We start from the raw sequence: 21,925 nt of genomic DNA on the forward strand, positions 1-21,925 counted from the left end.
ATGATTTGTCATTTAAAAGGCGAGTCTTGGAGCAACGGTAAAGTTGTCTCCGTGTGACTTATAGGTCACGAGTCCAAGCTATAGAATCAACCCCTGATGCTTGTATCGGGGTAAGTTGTTTTGCATCATACCCCTTAAGTATTGATAGTGTTAACTCTTGCCACTAGATTTTTTATTTTTTGTTTTTTTGGTTGATTCACAAGAATATTCAACAACTAATGGTAAATAACGTATGTAAGTTGGAATTATTAGAAAATAAATAATACTCCTTTCTAAAAGATTAATTAGTAGTGCCTTTTTCTTTATAATTTGTTCCTAAAACGAATAACTATTACTACTAAAATTTTCTCAATTTTTCTTCTTTTTACACTACAACGAGGTGAAAGTTTATCGTCCATGTTAATGAAGAATGATAATTTACTTAATTTTAGGATTTGACAGATACTCCTCCATCTATCCCAAATAATAAATTGTTACTTTCTTTGCTTTCCTATCTAAAAGCTATGCAGTATTAACTAAAATTTTTAGAATTTATTTTTTCCCATTTTCATTACGGAAAATTTTAACTCAAAAAGTGCAAGTTGTATAGTTTCATAACATGTGAATGTTTGTTTTTCAAGGAATAATTAATCTAAGATGGGTACCGAAGAGATTACGATAGAGGAAGTAGTTTAATGTCAAGATACTATTTTTATTAATAATTTATTGAATTGAGATTTACTATTTCCATAATTTAGCTAAAAAATTATCCTAAGTTCTGACACATGAAGCACCATAAAAATTGTGTGGAGTGGTACGAGCTCCTCAATTCTTAATTACAAATTTCAAATTTGAGTCGTTGATATGAAGTTGTTTTTGTTATAAAAAGTTTTATCACCTAAGGAACTTTTTAGTGTGAATTCAAAGTAAGTCGAGCCCAATATAAATACTAGAGACTCAAAGAAATTTTTTATATATATATACATACATATATGTATATATAAAAGAAGGAATCATGAGGCACTCTGAGAGGAAAATGAATAAAGAAAATTTAGTTACAGATGTTCTTGGCAAGTGGAACATGAACTGGCAAAAGTGATCATTTTTGCTGTTCATCCTTTTTTTTTTTTTTCTCCATTTCATTACAATTCTCCTCAAGCTATTATCAGATAGACCCTTTTGCCCTCTCTATGTAAGCTTTCTTGATTTATCTTTAGCTACATGTGTGAATGTGAATATCATATATAGTGAATTGTATTTTATATGTCTTTATCATTGAATTTTCTTTACCATATTTGAATGCTCTTTCTTTAAGTTATGTTAGCCAAGATTTAATTTTTATGTTCAGAATGAAGTGAGTAATCCTAAAATATTACAGTTATAATGATATTAAAGGAGGAAGGTTGAAGAAATTTGATTATTTTTCTTTGTTTAGAGTAGGAATCAAGATTGATGAGAGGAGTGATGGAATTGGGATGCTACATATAAGGTGTAGGATCTCTTAATGGTGTGAATCCTTTTGGAGAAATCGTGGGGCCGCAGTTCAAAACGGACAATATCACACCATGTAATAGTGTCTTTGGGCTGGTTGAGCCCAATCTCCCCCTCGAACTAAGATCCACGTGGCTTATCATCATGATCCACGGGTCAATTTACGAGATTCACTGTACTGTGTGCTACCCATATCGTCTAAGTATTTATGGCAATCGAAGCCCGTAACTATTTCTTGTGTGTATCTCCAAGCTCGTAGGGGTAAACGAACCGAGCAGCACACGCATCACTCCATATCCCCATACTCATCTCACCGAACCTAGGGCTTTGATACTAGTTGTTGGACACTCGTACTGATATTGTCCGCTTTGGGCTAATCCTGCACGGTTTTTTCCAAAAGGCCTCATACCATTAAGAGATGCTACAGCTTATATGTAGTTTCCTAGTTTCTTCAGCTATCAATGTGAGACTTTGATTCTCACACCCAAATCAAATTGTTCTTAATTTTTTATTTTTTCCCCAAGATTAAGTTTAAGTCTGTTCAATTGTTACTCCCGTATCAATATGTTGTCTGGTTTTGACTTGACACGGAGTTTAAGAAAGTAAAGAAACTTTTGAATCTTCTAGTCTTAAATTAGAACTACGTAGAATGTACCAAAATGTTCTTTGATCGCGTGGTCTTAAACATGTTACTTGGAAGTTGAAATTAAAGAATTGTCACAATAAGAAAGAGACATTCTTTTTTGAAATGTAAATAAAAAGGACGACAAAAAAAAATTGAAACAGAGGGCGTATATATTAGGCACATCAATTTGAGAATCTAAACTCATAAGGTCAACCTAATTCTAACTGCAACTTGCCAGGAATTCAGGTTTTATACAACTTCATTTTTTCCCAGCTTCTTTGTTTGTTCGTCTATGAGGTTATGCTTATCTCGAGTTATATTTGTTTTTATTCAAAAGGCTGTCTTTCAAGCTTAGACATGTTTCAGAAATCTTGTAAGTACAATCTACTAGGAATTGAAATGCTCTTAGTTGTCTCAAATTTTTGGTGGTACAACAATCAAAATGTTACTTATATCACCCATTCATGTTCCATTTACCGAACATGATACAACAACCAACAACAACAAACCCAGTATATTCCTACAAAGTGCGGTCTAGGAAGGGTAAAATGTACGCAGTCCATACCGCTACCTCTAAAGAAATAGAGAGGCTATTTTCGATAGACTCCCGGCTTAAGATAAAGAATAGTAAACAAGAGCGTAATGAGACATGAAGCAGGATGGATGGCATAACATACGTAAGGAATAAGAAATAATGAAATAGAAATCAGAGCAATACGAAATAAGAGAAATAAGCGCAATATGAAATAAGAAATAAGACGTATGAAATAGGACACCCACCTAGTAATAATATACACTCACAGACCAAACACACCCACCACACTCAAACTCTCCTGACTACTCCTACCTATGGACACAGTCCTAGGATTACCAATATAGCTATACAAGAGCTCTTCTAACTACTTGCTACAACCCACACACTCATCCTAGCCTTCTACCCTTATCCGTGACCTCCATACCTTCCTATCTAGGGTCATGTCCTCTGGAAGGCTGAAGCTGCTCCTGTGCTCCATGTCATGTCTAATCACTTCCCTCCAGTATTTCTTTGGCCTACCTCTCCTCCTCCTGAAGCCATCTAAAGCTAGCCTCTCACACCTACAAACTGGGGCATCCGTACCCCTCCTCATCACATGCCCAAACCATCTCAGTCTTCCTTCCCACATCTTGTCCTCCACCGAAGCCACTCCCACTTTCTCCCGAATAATCTCATTCTTAACTCTATCCCCTCTAGTAAGTGCACACATCCAACCCAACATTCTCATTTCCGCCACCTTTACTTTTTGAATGTGCGAGTTCTTGACTGGCCAACACTTAGCTCCATACAACATGGCTGGATGGACTGCCACTCTGTAGAATTTGTCTTTAAGCTTAAGGGGCATCTTCTTATCACACAACATTTCCGAGGCGAGCCTCCACTTCATTCATCCGACCTGCTCCAATATGATTAGAGACATTCTCCTCAATCTCGCTATTCCCCTGAATCATAGACCCAAGATACTTAAAACTATCCCTCTTACAAACATCCTAGGAATCCAACCTCACTACCATATCGTTCTCCTGCCTCAAGTCACTAAACGTGTATTCCATATACTCTGTCTTGGACCTACTCAACTTGAATCCCTTAAATTCAAGGATTTGCCTCCAAACCTCTAATTTTTCATTCATCCCCCCTCCTCCCCCCCCCTTCCGCCCGCCCCGCGTCTCATCAATCAGCACTACATTATCTGCAAACAACATACACCAAGGCACCTCCCCTTGAATATTCCGCGTCAACACATCCATCACCAACGCAAACAGGAACGGACTAAGATTAAACCCTGATGCAACCCTGTCTCGATCAAAAAATGCTCTGAGTCCCCTCCCGTTATTCTCACCCGAGTTTTCCCTCCATCGTACATGTTCTTAATAGCTCTGATGTACACTACCAGGACCCCTCTCACCTCTAAGCATCTCCAAAGAATCTCCCTAGGGACTTTGTCATTCGCCTTCTCCAAATCGATGAACACCATGTGCAAATCTCTTTTTCTTTCCCTACACTGCTTCACCAATCTCCTCACCAGGTGGTTTACCTCTGTCGTCGAGCGACCAGACATAAAACCAAACTAATTCTCCGAAATGGACACGACCCTCCTTAATCTCCGCTCAACCACCCTCTCCCAAATCCTCATAGTATGACTCAACAGCTTAATACCCCTATAGTTGGTCCAACTCTGAATATCACCCTTGTTTTTATATAACGGAATCATCGTACTCCACCTCCAACCCTCAGGCATTCTCGCCGTCTTAAAAATGTCGTAAAATAAATCAGTCAACCACCTTAAACCTGCCCCACCTATAAACTTCCAAAAATCCATCGGAATCTCATCAGGCCCCGTCGCCCTACCCATCCGCATCCTATGAATAGCCTCTCTGACCTCCTTAACCTTAAAACGTCTACAATAACTGAAATCACGACTCTCCTTTGAGTGCTCCAGCTCTTCTAAATCAATGCCTCTGTCCCCCTCCTCATTCAAAAGCTTATGAAAATACTCTTGTCATCTCTTCTTAATGTGAACGTCCTTCACCAAAAATCTACCATCCTCCCCCTTAATGAACTTCACTTGATTGAGGTCGCGACCCTTCTGCTCCCTAGCCTTAGCAATCCTATACAACCTCTTTTCCCCGCTTTTCTCCTCTAACCCCGCATACAAGCTCTCAAACGTTGTTGTCTTAGCAACCGTAACTGCTAGCTTAGCCTCTTTCCTTGCTACTTTGTAAACTTTTCTATTCACCCGTTTCTCCTCTGTATCTTTACTCTCAATCAACTTAATATACGTCCCCTTCTTTATCTCCACTTTCTTCTTAAATTCTTCATTCATCACCATTCCTCCTTATGTCGTCTTGCCCGACCCCTCGAAACACCCAACACTTCTCTGGCATTCTCCGTGATGCAACTGGCAGCCCTATCCCACATAACATCCACGTCCCCCCTACACTTCCACACCCCTAAACCCGTCACTTTCTCCTCTATCTCCAGTGCACTACTTGGCGTTAAGCCACCCCATTTAATTCTAGGCCAACCCTCCCCGCCCTTCTCTTTTTGCTCTTCTTGATAATTAAGTCCTTCACCGGAAGCCTGTTCTAGGTCAAAAGATGCTCACTCGGAATCACTTTACAGTCCTTACATAAAACCCTATCCCCTTCCTAATCAGCAGAAAGTCAATCTGACTCTTGGCTTTCGCGCTTTGGAAGGTAATCAGGTGATCCTCCTTCTTCGAAAAGCTTGAATTCACCACCACCAACCCAAAGGCCCTCGCAAAATCCAATAGAGCAGCTTCCTCATCATTTCTATCACCGAAACCGAAACCTCCATGCACATCGTCAAATCCTCCCGGCAAAACCCCAATGTTCCCATTGAAGTCCCCTGCTATGACAATCTTCTCAAAATTAGACACGCTTCTCACCACCTCGTCCAAAGTATCTCAAAACCTCGCTTTAACCTCCTCTTCCAAGCCCACCTGCGGCACATAAACACTACACACAAGCAATGTAAACCCCCCAATGACCAACTTAATCGTCATCAGCCTATCACTGACCCTCTTAACCTCCACCACCTGCCCTCTAAGCTCCTCATCCATTAAGATTCCCACTCCATTTCGATGCCTATCACTCATTGAGTACCACAGCTTATACCCATCCACATCCCTAGCCTTAGACCCTACCCACTTAGTCTCCTGAACACACGCAATATTAATCCTCCTCTTCTTAAGAATCTTCACCAGCTCTACGGACTTACCCTGAAGGGTCCCTATGTTCCAAGACCCTATCCTCAACCTATCTTCTCTCACCTCTTACCTCTCGTCTCTCGCCTCTCGCCTACCTCTACCACCCCTCACCGCCCAGCCCTAACACCCAACCTAGACTCCACACCCACCCCTTCCCTTCCCTCTTCACCCCCACCCAAAATAGCCCCCAACCTCAACCCCCTTAGACATGACCCTATTCCACCATCAACCCCTACAGCCACCACTTAAAAACCGAAATAAAGCCCCAAACCGACAAACAAACAAACAAACAAAGCAACAATAGGAAAACAGTAAAACAGAAAAGCAGTAGGGAAACAGCCGGCACGCACATTTACCGAACATGATATTGATAAAAAATAGAAGCAATAATTTTGCATGAAATTTATGTCAGAATTTCATGTCATCAAACGTGCTTGTCACTATCTCTTTTTAAGGGCAAGATAAGTTAGTGAACAATACACAGATACAACTGATAATGGATGACTATATCTTGTTGTTATATCGAGAAAATTACTAGTAGTACTTTATTATAGTTCTTGCTATTTTAATTCTGCTTAATCGCAATTGAAAACTTTGTCAGTTTGCTAGTAAATGGAAAATTATGGAGCAAGCCCTTCCAAAGATACTCCTGTTGGTTTAGATGTAATTTCAGAGAAAGAATACTTTTCTCAATCTGCATTACTCAAAGAGTTCACTGAAATCCCCGTAATTGAGAAGGCATGGACTTTTAAATCTGACAGTGGTATTGCTACTTTGATTCTCTGTAGATCTTTTAACGAATAAATATGCATATTTATCATAGCACTTCTTTTCTATCAAGTTTTTATTTCTTACATACATCATAATTTGTGGTGTTGTTTTGGTTGCTTTGCATCGTTAGGAGGTTCACAGGTCTTGTTCTCAATTAGTCAACCTAATCTCCTAGAGAACAAGAAGAGGAGATATGCATTATTTAGTCACATTTCTAAAGAAAGAGGTGATTCTGTACAATTTTATTGGGTTGCTTTCCCTATTGAGATGGGGACAACATCTTTGATGGTTCCCTCTCCGTCGGGTTCAAAGCTCCTTGTTGTTCGGAATGCTGAAAATGATTGCCCTACTTGTTTTGAGATTTGGAATTCATCTCAGGTGGAAAGGGAATTTCATATTCCTTCATCTATCCACGGATCTGTATATTCCGATGGATGGTAACTTAATTTACTACTCAAAAAGCACTACTTTTATTTTCTTATGATGTTCTCTTTTCATTGTGGATACTTGCTACAACCTGCTATATCCTGTAACCACTAACCAGTTTAATGCTACAAGTTAGTAACATTTTTAGGAGTTAATAGTTGTCATTTATATCAGTTGTTTGGTCTCAGGTTTGAGGGGATCTCCTGGAATTCTGATGAAACTTTGATTGCTTATATTGCTGAGGAGCCTATTTCTGCAAAACCAACATTTACATATTTTGGCTACAAGAAAGGGAATTGTCCAGACAAAGACTTTAATAGCTGGAAAGGTGAAAAGGATTGGGAAGAGGGTTGGGGTGAAGCATATGCTGGGAAAAGGCTACCTAAGCCTTTTGTCATCAACATTAACAGGTTAATGTCTCTGATGTCTTCTTAAGTAGTTCTGAAAAACTTTATCATGTAAATTTGACATGGTAGCCGTTTCATGCAAATTTGTGCAGTGGAGAGATCTGTGCTGTAAATGGCATAGAAAAGTCACTAAGTGTTGGGCAAGTTATTTGGACTCCATCAACGAAGGACTCGTTACAATATCTAGTTTTTGCTGGGTGGCCATCAGGGATGAGGAAGTTTGGTATCAAATATTGCACTAATAGGCCTTGTTCTTTGTATGCTGTTAGAGCTCCTTGTTTTAGGTACGAATCACATCAATCTGAGTAAGTTGCTTGCTTTAAAGAAGCCTTTCCTTTTCCAAATATTTTGACAGCATGCTCACATTATACTATTCACTTCTATTGCCGCTAACCAGCTAAGTGTTAATTGATATATTGTCTTTGATATTCTTGCTATTTGATTCTTTTCTTATCAACAAGGATGCAGACCTATCGACGGTTATGCTGACAGAAAGCATAAGTAGTGCATTTTTCCCTCGTTTTAGGTGTGTTTGCTTGTTAGAATTACTGGCTCTCAACAACCGTTTTAACATTTACATTATTCTAAAAATTAGCAGCAAACATCTTGTATGGTCGGATCAAATTTCTCTCATATTTCAATATTCGGTGGTATAAATAACTTTATCAAAGTATAAAATAAAATTTAACAATCCATTCTTATTTTTCTTAATATTTAGCTCAGATGGAAAATTCCTGGTGTTTTTATCTTCAAAAAGTGTTGTAGATTTGGAGCACATAATGCAACAAATTCACTTCATAGAATTAATTGGTCTGTTGAAGTAGAACCACATTCGCATAACGAAATTGTTGATGTGGTATTATTCTCTACTTTTCTCACTAACTTATATGACTGTTTGAGCCTTGTAAAAGACTTAGTCACTTACAACTCTTATTTTGCTATAATCAGTACTCTTGAGTAAAGTAATAAAGTTTCTCGAGGAGTTAACTTGTTTTGGTGATTACTATCCCTGTTAAATTTCTAGGATGCATAACACCTGGCTTTGTTGTTCTTGTACTATAAAGTTGCATTACCATGGTTGATGTCTTCTGTACTTAACCTTTTTTGGTTATGAAGGTTGATGCCGTTTTCCTCTTAGTCGCCGTTAGATAGAGGTTTAACTTAATTCCCGTGGTCAAAGTGTGTTCTTTGTCTTAAATTGAACGCATTGATCGCATAATGATTTCACCATTTCTGTTTTTGGAGTTATCCTTAAATTTATCGTCTCATTTGATCATGCTGATTTAATTAGTAGGTTCAATGACCTCTGTAGGTTCCCTTTGTGATGTGGGCTGAAGATGGAAACTTCCCTGGGTTATACTGTTCAAATATTCTTTGTAACCCGTGGCTTTCTGATGGGCGCACCATGATTTTATCATCTGCCTGGGGTAGCACCTTAGTTATACTAACCGTGGATGTCTTGAGGTAAAGCATGGAAGCCATTCTATCTCCATTGTATTCAAATGTTATGCATCTTCTTCTGCAATCAACCACATGCTCATTTACTTTTAGTGGAGATGTATTACGAATTAGCCCAAGCACATCAGAGTTTTCATGGGATGTCCTTACTCTGGACGGTGACAATATAATTGCAGGTTAGAGTCAATGTTGACATTTTTCTTACAAAAACAACTATGCCTCAATCCCTAAAAAAGTTCTGGTCTACTCTTATTGACCATGTTGCTCCATTTACGCTGGAACTTTTACTTGTAAAAAAAAAAAGAGTCGGAGTTGACACCTAAAATCTTCTGTTTGATATGTTTGAAAATGTATTGCCTAATCAAAAACCAAGAAGAGTCCTCTGATGCTGTATTTCATTAAAGTATGTAGCAGTCCAGTTGATGTTCCTGAAATCAAGTATGGTTATCTTGTCAATGCCTCCGATAACACTAAATGGAATTGGCTAGATATCTCAAGCCCCATAACCAAGTGCTCTGAAAAGGTAAATATAAAGACTTTTAGGATGGACACAATGAATAAAAACTAGCCCCTTCCTAATATTTTTCTGCGATTCTTCAAAGGTGAGGTCTTTGCTGTCATCCAAGGAGTTTTGTATAATGTCGATCCCTGTTAAAGATGTCTCTGATAATCTCACAAAAGGTATGGCTTAGAGTAGTCAATGCGTAAATGCATAATATTTAGCAGAAAGAAAATGGCATCACGACACTTTCTTTCTTTTTGATTATGTATTCTAATTAATAAACTGAGAAACTAAAGATGAGTCAACAGATGTAACATTTATTTTCCGTTCACCTTTATATTTCTCTATGCGTCTAACTTAGTGCATAAATTCATGGTAGGTGCAAAAAAACCTTATGAAGCTATTTTTGCATCCTCCAAATCCAAGAAGCACGATGCATGTGACCCGCTGATTGTAGTTCTTCATGGGGGTCCTCACTGTGTGTCATTGTCAAGCTTCTCAAAGTCTTTATCTTTTCTTTGCTCCCTCGGATTTAGCTTGCTTATTGTAAGTTATAGGTATGTCAAGAGTCCATAAGCACCTTTTGGCATCGGTTTATCTTGCCAGAAAATGGCATCATTGAGTAGTCAACAATTAATATTTACTTTTGGAGTGTACTAAAACTTGTGCTGAACTAGCAGACAGTGTTGCAAATAATCAACCAGACTGAAAATCTCATTAATATGAACTTATAAGTAAAGCACTATCTTGATTATATTACAACATCAGTATCTTATTGACGTCTTTCCAGAGGTTCCTTGGGATTTGGTAAGGAAGCAGTGCAATCTCTTCCAGGGAGGGCGGGTTCACAGGTGCTCTTTGTCCAACCTTTTATGACCGTCGATTTCTATTCATATTTTATCCGTAATGAGAAGATTTCTTTTAAATTCCCTTCCATTGTTTCACATCCACAGGACGTTAATGATGTACTTGCTGCCGTAGACTATGTCATCGGTAAGGGACTCGCAGATCCGTCCAAAATTGTTGTTGTTGGCCTTTCCCATGGTGGATTTTTGACGATACACTTGATAGGCCAGGTTGGTAGTTCCACAAAAGAACTGTTTTTTTCTACACCTAAATCCACATTTAGTAAACATTTGTGCACGTCGATTAGACCATCCACTCTGATACTTCATCTATAAGATTAAGGGGAAGTTAAAATTGTTCTATTCTTACTAATGTACCTGTGTAGGCACCAGACAAGTTTGCTACTGCAGCTGCTAGGAACGCAGTCTGCAACCTTGCTCTAATGGTTGGTACAACTGATATACCTGATTGGTGTTATTTTGAGGCATTTGGAAGTGAAGCAAAATCAAACTTTACAGAAGCACCTTCAGCTGAACACCTTGCTCTATTCTACGACAAGTCACCAATTTCACATGCATCAAAGGTTTGCTTCTTCAGCTGCATAGATGTTATCGTTGAATAGGTCTAGGTTTTATTCCACACGAGCGTAGAACTTGGCAACCAAAAAATGCAAACTTTATAGTAATCATATTTCATCTGATTCCTTCTACTTCTCAATGACCATACGATTTGCCGGCTATTGGAATTTACATGGTACTGTATTGTTTTATTGATGGTCCTATACTCACTTAGAGGTAATCCTATAGGTCAAAACTCCCACACTCATGCTTTTAGGTGCTAAGGACCTTCGCGTGCCCATTACTGATGGATTACAAGTATGTGCTTTCCTCTTTTCTTGTGTGAAGCGTAAAATTAGACTACAATAACAACAAACCCAGTGTATTCCCACATAGTGGGGTCTGGGGGGGTAAGATGTACGCAGTCCATACCACTACTTCAAGAGAAGTAGAAAGGCTGTTTCCGATAGACCCCCGGCTCAAGACAAGAAATAGTAGACAAATACTTAATAAAGCATGGAACAAGAAGTCAAGACAAAAATATGCCTCCCACAAGCGATAATAAACAAAGAATAGTAAACACATTCGTAATAAAGCATACAAAAAAGTGTCCTAGCAAGAATAATACATCTACCAAGTAATGTCTTATCCCAACGATTCAAACTGGCACTAGCCTTCTATCCTAATCCGCGCCCTCCAGATCTTCCTATCTAGGGTCATGTCCTCAGTGAGCTGTAACTGCTCCATGTCCCGCCTGATCACCTCTCTCCAGTATTTCTTCAGCCTACCCCTACCCCACCTGAAACCATCCAAACCAAGTTTCTCACACCTCCGAACTGGGGCATCCGTGCCCCTCCTCATCACATGCTCGAACCATCTCAATCGGACTTCCCGCATTTTGTCCTCCACCGAAGCCACTCTAACCTTTTCCCGAATAGTCTCATTTCGAACTCTATCACCCCTATTAAGCCCACACATCCAATGCAACATCCGCATTTTCGCCACCTTCAATTTTTGAATGTGAGAGTTCTTGACTGGCCAACATTCCGCTCCATACAGCATGGTCAGCCGAACTGCCACCCTGTAGAATTTGCCTTTAAGCTTGGGCGGCACCTTCCTATCACACAACACCCCCAAGGCGAGCTTTCACTTCATCCATCCCGCTCCAATACGATGGGAGACATCCTCGTCAATCTCACCATTCCCTTGAATCATGGACCCCAGATACTTGAAACTATCCCTCTTACACACCGTCTGGGAATTCAACCTTACTACCACCTCGTCTTCCTGTCTCACATCATTAAACTTGCATTCTAAATATTCTGTCTTGCTCCTGCTCAACCTGAACCCTTTAGACTCAAGGGTCCGTCTCCACACCTCTAATTTATCATTCACACACCCCCGCATCTCATCAATCAAAATTTAAAACTACATCATCTGCAAAAAGCATACACCAAGACACCTCTCCTTGAATACGCCGCGTCAACATGAAAAATTAGACTAACGATGGAAAATTAGCGTAAAATTAGACTAACGATGGAAAATTGAGTATACACCACAAAGTCAATTGCTTCCGTAGCTGCACTTAAACATGTCACTGCTCATTAATCCGAGCAGCTATTCTCTACTTTTCCGGGTCTAACAAATGATGCATTCTCGTATTAATTAATTTTCTCATGGAACTATCATTCAGCTCATTTGATCATCTTGTCATGATGAAATTAAGTATTTCATACAATCATGAAACCTTACTATGTTTCCCTGGTTCGATTTTTGATATAAACATTTCATCTCGTAAACATTCTTTATTCTTCTATATCTTCACAGTATGCACGAGCATTGAAGGAGAAAGGAATAGAAGTTAATGTGATGATGTTTCCTGATGGCATACATGAACTCGACAGGTAAATGTGTTCCTTCCCCTAATTCGACGCCTCCCAACCCGAGTGGATCATCAACAGTTCTCTACTTACCTTGAAGCGCGACTAAAATTTCGCGGTCTGACCACGTAGTGACATCTAATACCATGCTTGTACTTATTTGGCAGACCACAAACGGACTTCGAAAGCTTTCTTAACATTGGAGTGTGGTTTAAGAAGTACTGCTCATAAGATTGCTAGATAAATCAGTGTTTCTGCCACAAGAATGTTAAGAGATTCATGATTATGTTGAAAACTGGTCTTCCAAGGAAAAGGTCATATATAGTTGACTCTAACTGATCAATGATCATACTACTAAACTGAAATGCTTGTAATAATCTATATAGCATTTGAAAACTATATGTTTATATCGCTCCGACTCTTCAAAAATATTGCATAGTGTATCTAAGTCGAGTGCTTATAAGCCAAAACTCACGAGTCCGGGTATCAACTTTGGACTTTTGGCTTATAAGCGATTCACTTAGAGTTCGTTTGGTTGGAAAACAAGTTATCCACGATTATTAGTTATCCCACCCTCAAGGTGGAATAAAAATAACACTACAATTTCGGAATGAGTTATCTCCTGCATTTTGTCCCAACCAAACATTGAATAAACTCATTTCAAAATTAATCTCGGAATTAGTTATCTCTTATCCTTTGTACCGAACGAGCCCTTAAAAATCTTTAACATATGATTTTTGGCTTATTTTTATTATTTTTACTTGAAACCAATTACTTAAAAGGCATTTTTTATTGATTCAAAAACTGCAAAAATCTTTAAAGCTATTTTGGCTTAAAAATAACTAAAATAGATCAATCCAAATAAGTTTGCATAAAGACCCACTTAGATAAGCTGAAAAGTGCTTATAACCCGCTTATAAGCTCAGCCAAATACACTCGTAGTTTATTAGAGCTTGGCCACCCAAACAAAAAAGCCATCTATCAAGATCGAACTCACAACCTCCCGATTAAAAGTCAACTAAAACGGCTTTAATCGAGGTGTGCCCAACTTGACTTGAATATTATGAAGACAACGATAGCATACCCAATGTATTTCCACACAGTGGGATCTGAGGAGAGTATAATGTACACAACTTCTATTACTGCCTAAGAGGTGAGATAGAGAATTTGTTTTTGGTAGATTGTCGGCTAAAGACAAAATATAAGCCAAAAAAAAGGTTAAAAAGACAATAAGGAGTAATACAACAACAGATAATAACAACAAAAATCTACAAGAATAGCACTACGACTACTAATAATGACAACACTCATGTCTACTAATTTGGACACTACTATTATTAAAAAAAAAAAAAAAAACATAATAGCCAACACACTCTTCAATTTATTGGAGCTTGGCCACCAAATATCAAAACAATACTCCCTCCATTTAAAAAAAAAATGATCTACTTTGACTTGGCACAAAATTTAATAAAATAAAGAAGACTTTTGAATTTTGTGGCCTTAAATTAAAATTGTGTCAAATGTACCAAAATGTTCTTTAATCATGTGGTCCTAACATGCCATGTGGAAAGTTGAAATTAAAGTATTGCAAAAAAAAAGGGTCATTCTTTTTAAATGGACTAAAAAGAAAAGTAGTTCATTCTTTTTTAAACGTAGGGAGTAATTTATTGGAGCTTGGCATGGAAAGGGTAAGTGTCGGCAGTTTATATCACTATCTCGATCAAAAGGTTGTTGCTAATACCCCCGATGCTTGTGATTAGGAGTGTACAGACCAAACCGTCAAGTCAAACCGAACCGACGAACCAAACCAAATCGAGAAAAAAAATCGACTTATGGTTTGGTTTGATTGGTTTGGCGTTAGAAAAAAAAATCCGATCATTCTTAGTTTGGTTGGTGTTAACAAAAAAAAAGTCAAACCGAACCCGAATCAAACCGACATAATATATATATATATATATATATATATATATATTTTACAAATATATTTAATTATAATAACATTGCTTGCTTACAAATCTTATGCCAAAAAAAGACTAAAATTGGACACAACAGTAAAATTAAAACCTTATCAATTACATGCACAAAAGATGATAAAAGAAATATTCCTAGAGAAAAAATGCAATATTGTCGAAGGCAAAAATAATTGAGAAAATAGTACCTTAAAAATTTGTGATGAAGAATGTTGAATGACGGTCTTTTATATGTAAGAGTTCGGATCCTCCTCCTTACATAAATATCAGTTGAATTTTCGTGTTCATATCTCAAATCTATATAGTCAAATTTTTTAAGTAGATATTTGAATTATATTTAGTCGAATTCCTACATCTACATTTGTATGTGGCTCCATATCATCTAATCTTTAAATTTAGATTATGAAGATCAAATATCCACATGTAATTACAAGCAACCAAGACATTCACATATAAACTAAAACCAACTCAATCAAACTCAACCTTCAATAGAGGAGGGTACTATGCATAATGTGATATTGGTGAAAATGACTGTACTACAAACAACTTTTTTACTTTGATTTTGTTTTGTTCTCATAAATTAGTATTACGATTTTCTTTAACATAAATAACAATTAATATGTCTCACTTACAAATAATATGGATTTCTATAGTGGTTGAATTGTACATAAAAGTTACGATATTACGAAAAATATGACTCATAAATAAAAAAGAATTTAACTTCTTATCCTAATTCGTGACCTTGATATATTTTTTTTTAAAAAAAGAAAAATGGGATTGGAATCTTTTTTATGCCACGATAATCAAAATTATGTCACGATTACACAAAGAAAGTAAAAAACAAAAAAAGAGCAATAAACCTTTGATTTTTTACAACTTCATTCGGCGGCAACATACTTATCCAATTTTTTTATCAGAAACTTTCAACTAAAAGAGAAACACAAGAAATTATCAAAAGAGAGAATCAATGTCAACTGTTGATTATTATTCTTCATATATAATCTTTAAAGGTATGATTTAAAAGAAATAAATAAAGGCAAAAGGGATGATGATAATGATAGTAAGAAAATACGTGAATCAAAACTAAAATAAAAAGCAAAAGTACAATATAAGAATTTGTTTCGTATAAATTTTATCCAAAATATTACTTAAATAGAATTATAAAGAATATTTTTTTATATAAGGCAAAATTCTATTTTTAGAAGTACTAAATATTATCTAGATTAAATAATCAAAATCAACAAATATATGTTATTAAATCCTAAAACTCATGTGTAGGAATAATAAATTAAATTTATTCTATTTATAAAGTTTTCCTTTTATTAATCATATAATTAAATATAAATTTTTTCGCCTCATTTTTTTTACGTGCACAACGATTTCTTCCTTTTTTAACTTTGACTTGTCCTACAATTTTATTCATAATATTCTACTTATTCTTCTTTATAATTTTAAATTATGAAGTACTAGAAGTTTTTAGTTTATCAGGATTCTTTCTATATATTTTAGGAGTTATTAAATTCTTTTCATATATTTTAGGAGTTTTTAATCTAATTAAATAATAAATTGAGAAAAATAGTAAAAAGACGTTTTTATCTATTGCAGTGGCTTCTAATGAAGGGAAAAAAGTTCAAATGTCATTTTTAAGGCCCTTCACACTTTTAATAAAGTATAGATATAATATTCAAACTTTTTTATACATAAAATATTAATTATAATCTACTTTTTAAATATTTTTTCAACTAGTTTTAGTAATTTTCAATAATTTGAAAGTAGATGTAGATATATATTTAAATTTGAGTCTTTAAGTTGTAATATTTGTCCATTAATTGCTAATTAAATGATCAAAAACCCAATATAAACTTAAAACCTAAACTTTTCACCCTTCATCTCACTTTTTAATTTTAAGAGAGTTTTTCGCTCCTCATTTTTTTCATAATTATGATTTTTCATTAGCACATGAGTGAAAATATATTTGATCTAGTCTTCGATCACAATATAATTGTAAAAACTAAATATTATTAGAAAAACCCAGGAAAAATCAAAAAACCCGAAAGACCAACTAAAACCTAAATTAAAAAAATCAATTTTATGTTGGTTTGATTTGGTTTATAGTTTTAATAAACCGACATGATTGGTTTGGTTATTTTTTTTAATAAAAATCGAATCAACCCGACCTATGTACATCCTACTTGTGATAATAAACATAATATATTTCTCTCCATTTCTTTTTATATAATTTCTATTTTTCTTCAAACAGTATAAATTTTAATCAATATTTTAACATAAATACAATATTTTTCACAGGATTTCTGAATATTAATTTTAAAAAATTAAATTAATTAAACTTTGAAACTTAGTCGAATCACGGTTTAACCAAAAAAAAAAAAGGCACAATTCCCCAGTTGATTTTTCCCTCCTTAGCCATTCATCTTGTTTACAGTCTTCCTTTCCGCCATTTTCTCCTGCACTTCCTAATGCTCAAAATTCACATTCAATGAACTGAAAAAATGTATGTAAAGTTTCAGTGTATTGACAGCAGCAATTGTTTCCACATACTAAACTCAACTAAACCCACTACTCCCAGCATTGGAATTTCAGTTTCACACACCAAGAAATACAAGGACAACAACAAATTCCATGACCAAGATGCTAGAATTGAGAAAAGCAAGAATCTTGGGGTTAAATTTAGGCCTGGTTTTGGTTATGATAATGATGTGAAGGACAAGTTGGATTGTCAAATTGGCGAAAACTCCCGTACCCGTGTTTGGAAAAATGGTGTTTTGAAGACCCAAAATGGGTTCTTGAGAAAATCAGTTGGTGAAACTGAGAAAGAGGGGAAAATTGACGGGAAATTGGGTGTGCACACCAACTGTTCGAAGAAATGGCGCAATGACAAGGAGACCCAAACTGGTTTCTCGAGAAAACTAGCTCATAAAAATGAGATTGAGGGTAAAATTGGTGGTGTGCAGATTAAGAGTTCGGCAAAATGGTGCAATGACTTGAAGGACACCCAAAATGGATTTTTTAGGAAACCAGTTGATAGAACTGGGAGTAAGAAAAAAGCTGGTGGTCAATTGAGCTCGGGGAATGTGGAGGAGAAAGTTGAGACTAATGATAGAATTGAGAATAAGAAAAGAGTTGGTGGTCAGTTGAGCTTGGGAAATGTGATGGAGAAAGTAGAGACTAAGTGTTCAAAAAAATGGGCAAGATATGGAGGATGCATTCCTGTTATGCTGGAAGCTTTGGAGACGGTTAGTAATTTGGATGAGGCATTAAAGCCATGGGAAAAGAGTTTGACTAAAAAAGAAAGGACTATTATATTGAAGGAGCAGGTGGAGTGGCAACGAGCAATGGAGATTTTTGAGTGGTTTAAGAGAAGAGGATGCCATGAATTGAATGTTATACATTATAATATTATGCTTAGGATTCTCGGAAAATCACGGAGGTGGGGTGCGATTGAGAGGTTGTGGGACGAAATGAGGGAAAGGAGAGTTGAGCCTATAAATTCAACGTACGGGACTCTGATTGATGTCTACAGCAAGGGTGGGCGTAGGGAGCAGGCAATGGAATGGTTGAAATTGATGAATGATCGAGGTATGGTGCCGGATGAGGTGACAATGGGAATTGTTGTTCAGATGTATAAAATGGCGGGGGAGTTTAAGAAAGCAGAAGAGTTTTTGAAAAAGTGGTCTTTATGCAAATGTCAAGTGGAGGAATGTGTAAATGGTGCACCAAGAAGTGGTATTAGGGTCAATGGTTCTTCTGGTTCAAGTGTTTGTTTGAGCTCACAAACCTATAACAATTTAATTGACACTTATGGGAAAGCAGGGCAAGTGAAAGAAGCATATGAGACTTTTCACCAGATGCTGAGGGAAGGGATCCCGCCTACAACAGTTACTTTCAATACAATGATTCACATGTGTGGTAATAATGGCCGAATGGAAGAAGTTGCGTCCTTGATGAGGAAGATGGAGGGGCTTCAGTGTCATCCTGATACAAGAACATACAATATTCTTATTTCCCTTCATGCCAAGCATGACAACATAAAAATGGCTGCCACCTACTTTAAACTTATGAAAAATGCTTCGCTAGAGCCAGATACAGTGACCTATCGCACTCTTTTGTATGCATTTTCTATAAGAAATATGGTCAATGAAGCAGAGAAGCTCATTTTGGAGATGGATAAGAAAAATCTACATATTGATGAATTCACTCAGTCATCTTTGACTAGGATGTATCTTGAAGCGGGGATGGTAGAAAGGTCCTGGTCCTGGTTCCAGAGGTTTCATCTCGCAGGACAAATGTCTTCCGAATGCTATTCTGCCAACATTGATGCCTTCGGCGAACGTGGCCATATTTTGGAAGCTGAGAGAGCTTTTAATTGCTGCATGGAGGGAAAAAGACTTACTGTTCTTGAGTTCAATGTAATGATCAAAGCATATGGAATTAGCAAGAAATACAACGAGGCGTGCTACTTGTTTGATAGCATGGAGAAACATGGCTTATCTCCTGATAGATGCAGTTATAATTCACTCATCCAAATGTTAGCTGGTGCAGATCTGCCACTTAAAGCAGCATCTTATGCGAGGAAAATGCAGGAGGCGGGATTAGTTGATGATTGTATCCCTTATTGTGCTGTGATATCTAGTTTTGTTAAAGTAGGTCAGCTGGAAATGGCAGTAAGACTATTCGATGAAATGATCACAGTTGACGTCAAGCCTGATGTTGTTGTTTATGGTGTACTGATAAATGCCTTTGCTGACATAGGAAGTGTTAAAGACGCTACAAAATACCTGGTTGAAATGAAAAAATCTGGTTTAGAGGCAAACGCTGTTATATACACTTCCTTAATTAAGTTATACACCAAGGTTGGGTATTTGAGAGAAGCACAAGAAACGTATAAAATGCTTCAGTCTTTCGAGGCAGGGGCTGATGTATATTCTTCAAATTGCATGATTGACTTGTTCAGCGAGCGCTCTATGGTTAGACAAGCAGAAGAGATTTTTGAGCACCTGAAGCAAAAGGGAAATGCAAATGAATTTTCTTATGCAATGATGTTGTGTATGTACAAGAGAAATGGAATGTTTAAGGAAGCCATTCAAAATGTCCGGAAAATGAGAGAACTGGGACTTATGACTGACTTGTTGAGTTACAACAATGTGCTTGGATTGTATGCAACTGATGGGAGGTTTAAAGAAGCTTTGGCGACTTACAAAGAAATGCTTTCTTCTGCCATCCAACCTGATGATTCAACGTTCAAGTCACTTGGAATTGTTCTTCTTAAATGCGGTGTTCCAAAGGAGGCTGTCAGTAAGCTGGAATCTACGAGGAAAAAGGATCCTCAGATTGGCATGCAAAAGTGGGCTTCTGCCCTATCTTCCGTTATCAATGTGCTTGATACTGACTGTCCTGATAGAGAAGATGCCTAGCTCTTTTTAAAATCTTTATTGTTTTAAGTTAGGAGATGATCTTATTTACCATTCTAAAAAAAACAGATAGGAGATTGCACCATGGGGTTGGGTCTACAGAGATTAAACTTTACACCATCACTCTCATGTATTTTTCAAAATTTGTAGTTGTAAATAGAAATGTATTCAACCTTTGCCAGATCTAGGCATCATTTATTAAGTACTTCTCTAGTAGTATCCTTCAGTCTCAAACTGTGTTATTGAGTAGAAACCATTCCATTATAAAGGCTCTCTGAAATAGCACCTTCCTGTACTCCAGAAGCCGCTTACAGCTACCTGGAATCATAAAAACCTTAGCTTTATTTTGTCTTCTATTTTATATCCTTGATTAAGAATGTTGAGTTAAAGGTTTGTCACTCGTCAGTAGGGGATGCCTAGGGAGTTCTCCGGTATTCAACAGCAAGCTTACACATATTACAGCTTTAGTATATGGTATACGCTGGCCTACTATTTTTATGTGCTGTATGACTGATTCCAATTTGTCCATGAATCTTTTTCTGCAGTTGATTTATCTTTGTTTGCAGCGGATGATTACTTGGTTGAATCTTTAGCCGAAAGAAATTATATTATATGACCCAATCACTGTATTCAGTTGTTGATCCCATTGCATCTACCCTGTTGAAACTGCGGATGATCAATGATTTTTCACCGTTACTTTCCTTTATAAGGTAAATAGGCTTATTAAATATCAATAATGGGAAAATATTCTGTATGCTAATTAGTATTCATTATTCATTGTTACTTTCGTTCATTTGATGTGTATCCAAGTGTTGGTGCAGCACTTATGTGACAAAGCAATAGCAGGTTCCTGTTGTGACGTGCCCTGAAGATGGATTCTTCCCTGACCTTTACTGTCTTAATCTTCTAAATAAACTTTGGATTTCTGATGGATATACCATGATTTTATCTTTTGTCTGGGGAAGCACTGAAGTAATACTTTTAGTGAATGCGTTGAGGTAGCTATGGATAATGTGACTAAAATGTTGACTGGCATTATGGTGTCACGGATTTCTTCGAATTTTCTCTGGACTAATGATTGCTTATTAATTTAATAGTGGAAAGGTGTCACACATTTGTGCTGGAAACTCTAGCTTTTCTTAGAACTTGCTTACACTAGATGGCAATAACTTTGTTGCTGGGAAGACTTAATTTTTCTGTAGACTCGTATTTATTTTGAATTATTCATTTTCTTGCTTATTCTGATCAATCCAATTTTAATATTTCTGGTATTGATCTGTTTCAAAGTCTGTAGCAGTCCCGCTGGTGTTCCTGAAATCAAGTATGGTGGCGCCTTGGTAGGCACTCATCTGCAGAAGCCTCATGGTGTTTGGCTTGATATTTCAAGTCCCATATGTGATGTTCTGATTTCTGACTCTCCGCCTTGCCGGAGCAATTACGCAATGGTCTCCTTCATACCGCCTGTGATACGCCACAAGCGTATACTGTTCCGAAGGTGGTATACAGAAAAGGATATGATGGACCTAAGGCGGATGCTTGGTTATGTGGTGTAATTATCTCTGTATTTCTTGTAGGAAGTTAGCCATTCGATGACAGCAATTTGCCCAACATGTACAAAGCTATTCATCGTGGTGAATTTGTGTTTCCAGATTGGGTTTCAAAGCCAGCTCGGAGGATAATAAACCGGCTGCTTAATCCTAATCCAGAAACGAGATATGGAATTGAGGAGCTGATGAATACTCTATCGTTTAAGAAATCATCATAAATGAAACAAGAACAGATTATGAAGCAGTTTGGTGAAGGAAAGTAAACACGTGGAG

The 21,925-nt window shown here is 36.9% G+C and overlaps 1 protein-coding gene and 1 pseudogene across 1 annotated transcript; both read left to right on the forward strand.

The window, feature by feature from the left end:
- Positions 1 to 55: 55 nt before the first annotated feature.
- Positions 56 to 13,247, forward strand: LOC107866642 (annotated as a pseudogene).
- A 3,783-nt stretch (positions 13,248 to 17,030) lies between these two features.
- LOC107864651 (pentatricopeptide repeat-containing protein At3g23020) lies at positions 17,031 to 20,310 on the forward strand. Its single transcript, XM_016711084.2, has one exon. The coding sequence runs from the start codon at positions 17,187 to 17,189 to the stop codon at positions 20,106 to 20,108; it is 2,922 nt and encodes a 973-aa protein (XP_016566570.1). The 5' UTR covers positions 17,031 to 17,186; the 3' UTR covers positions 20,109 to 20,310.
- Positions 20,311 to 21,925: the final 1,615 nt, after the last annotated feature.

Source organism: Capsicum annuum, chromosome 3 (genome assembly GCF_002878395.1).
Source record: "Capsicum annuum cultivar UCD-10X-F1 chromosome 3, UCD10Xv1.1, whole genome shotgun sequence".
In the NCBI taxonomy this organism is placed as follows: Eukaryota; Viridiplantae; Streptophyta; class Magnoliopsida; order Solanales; family Solanaceae; genus Capsicum; species Capsicum annuum.

Coding starts and splice junctions, on each gene's coding strand:
- LOC107864651 (XM_016711084.2), top strand. CDS start 17,187: ATGTATGTAAAGTTTCAGTGTATTGACAGCAGCAATTGTTTCCACATA.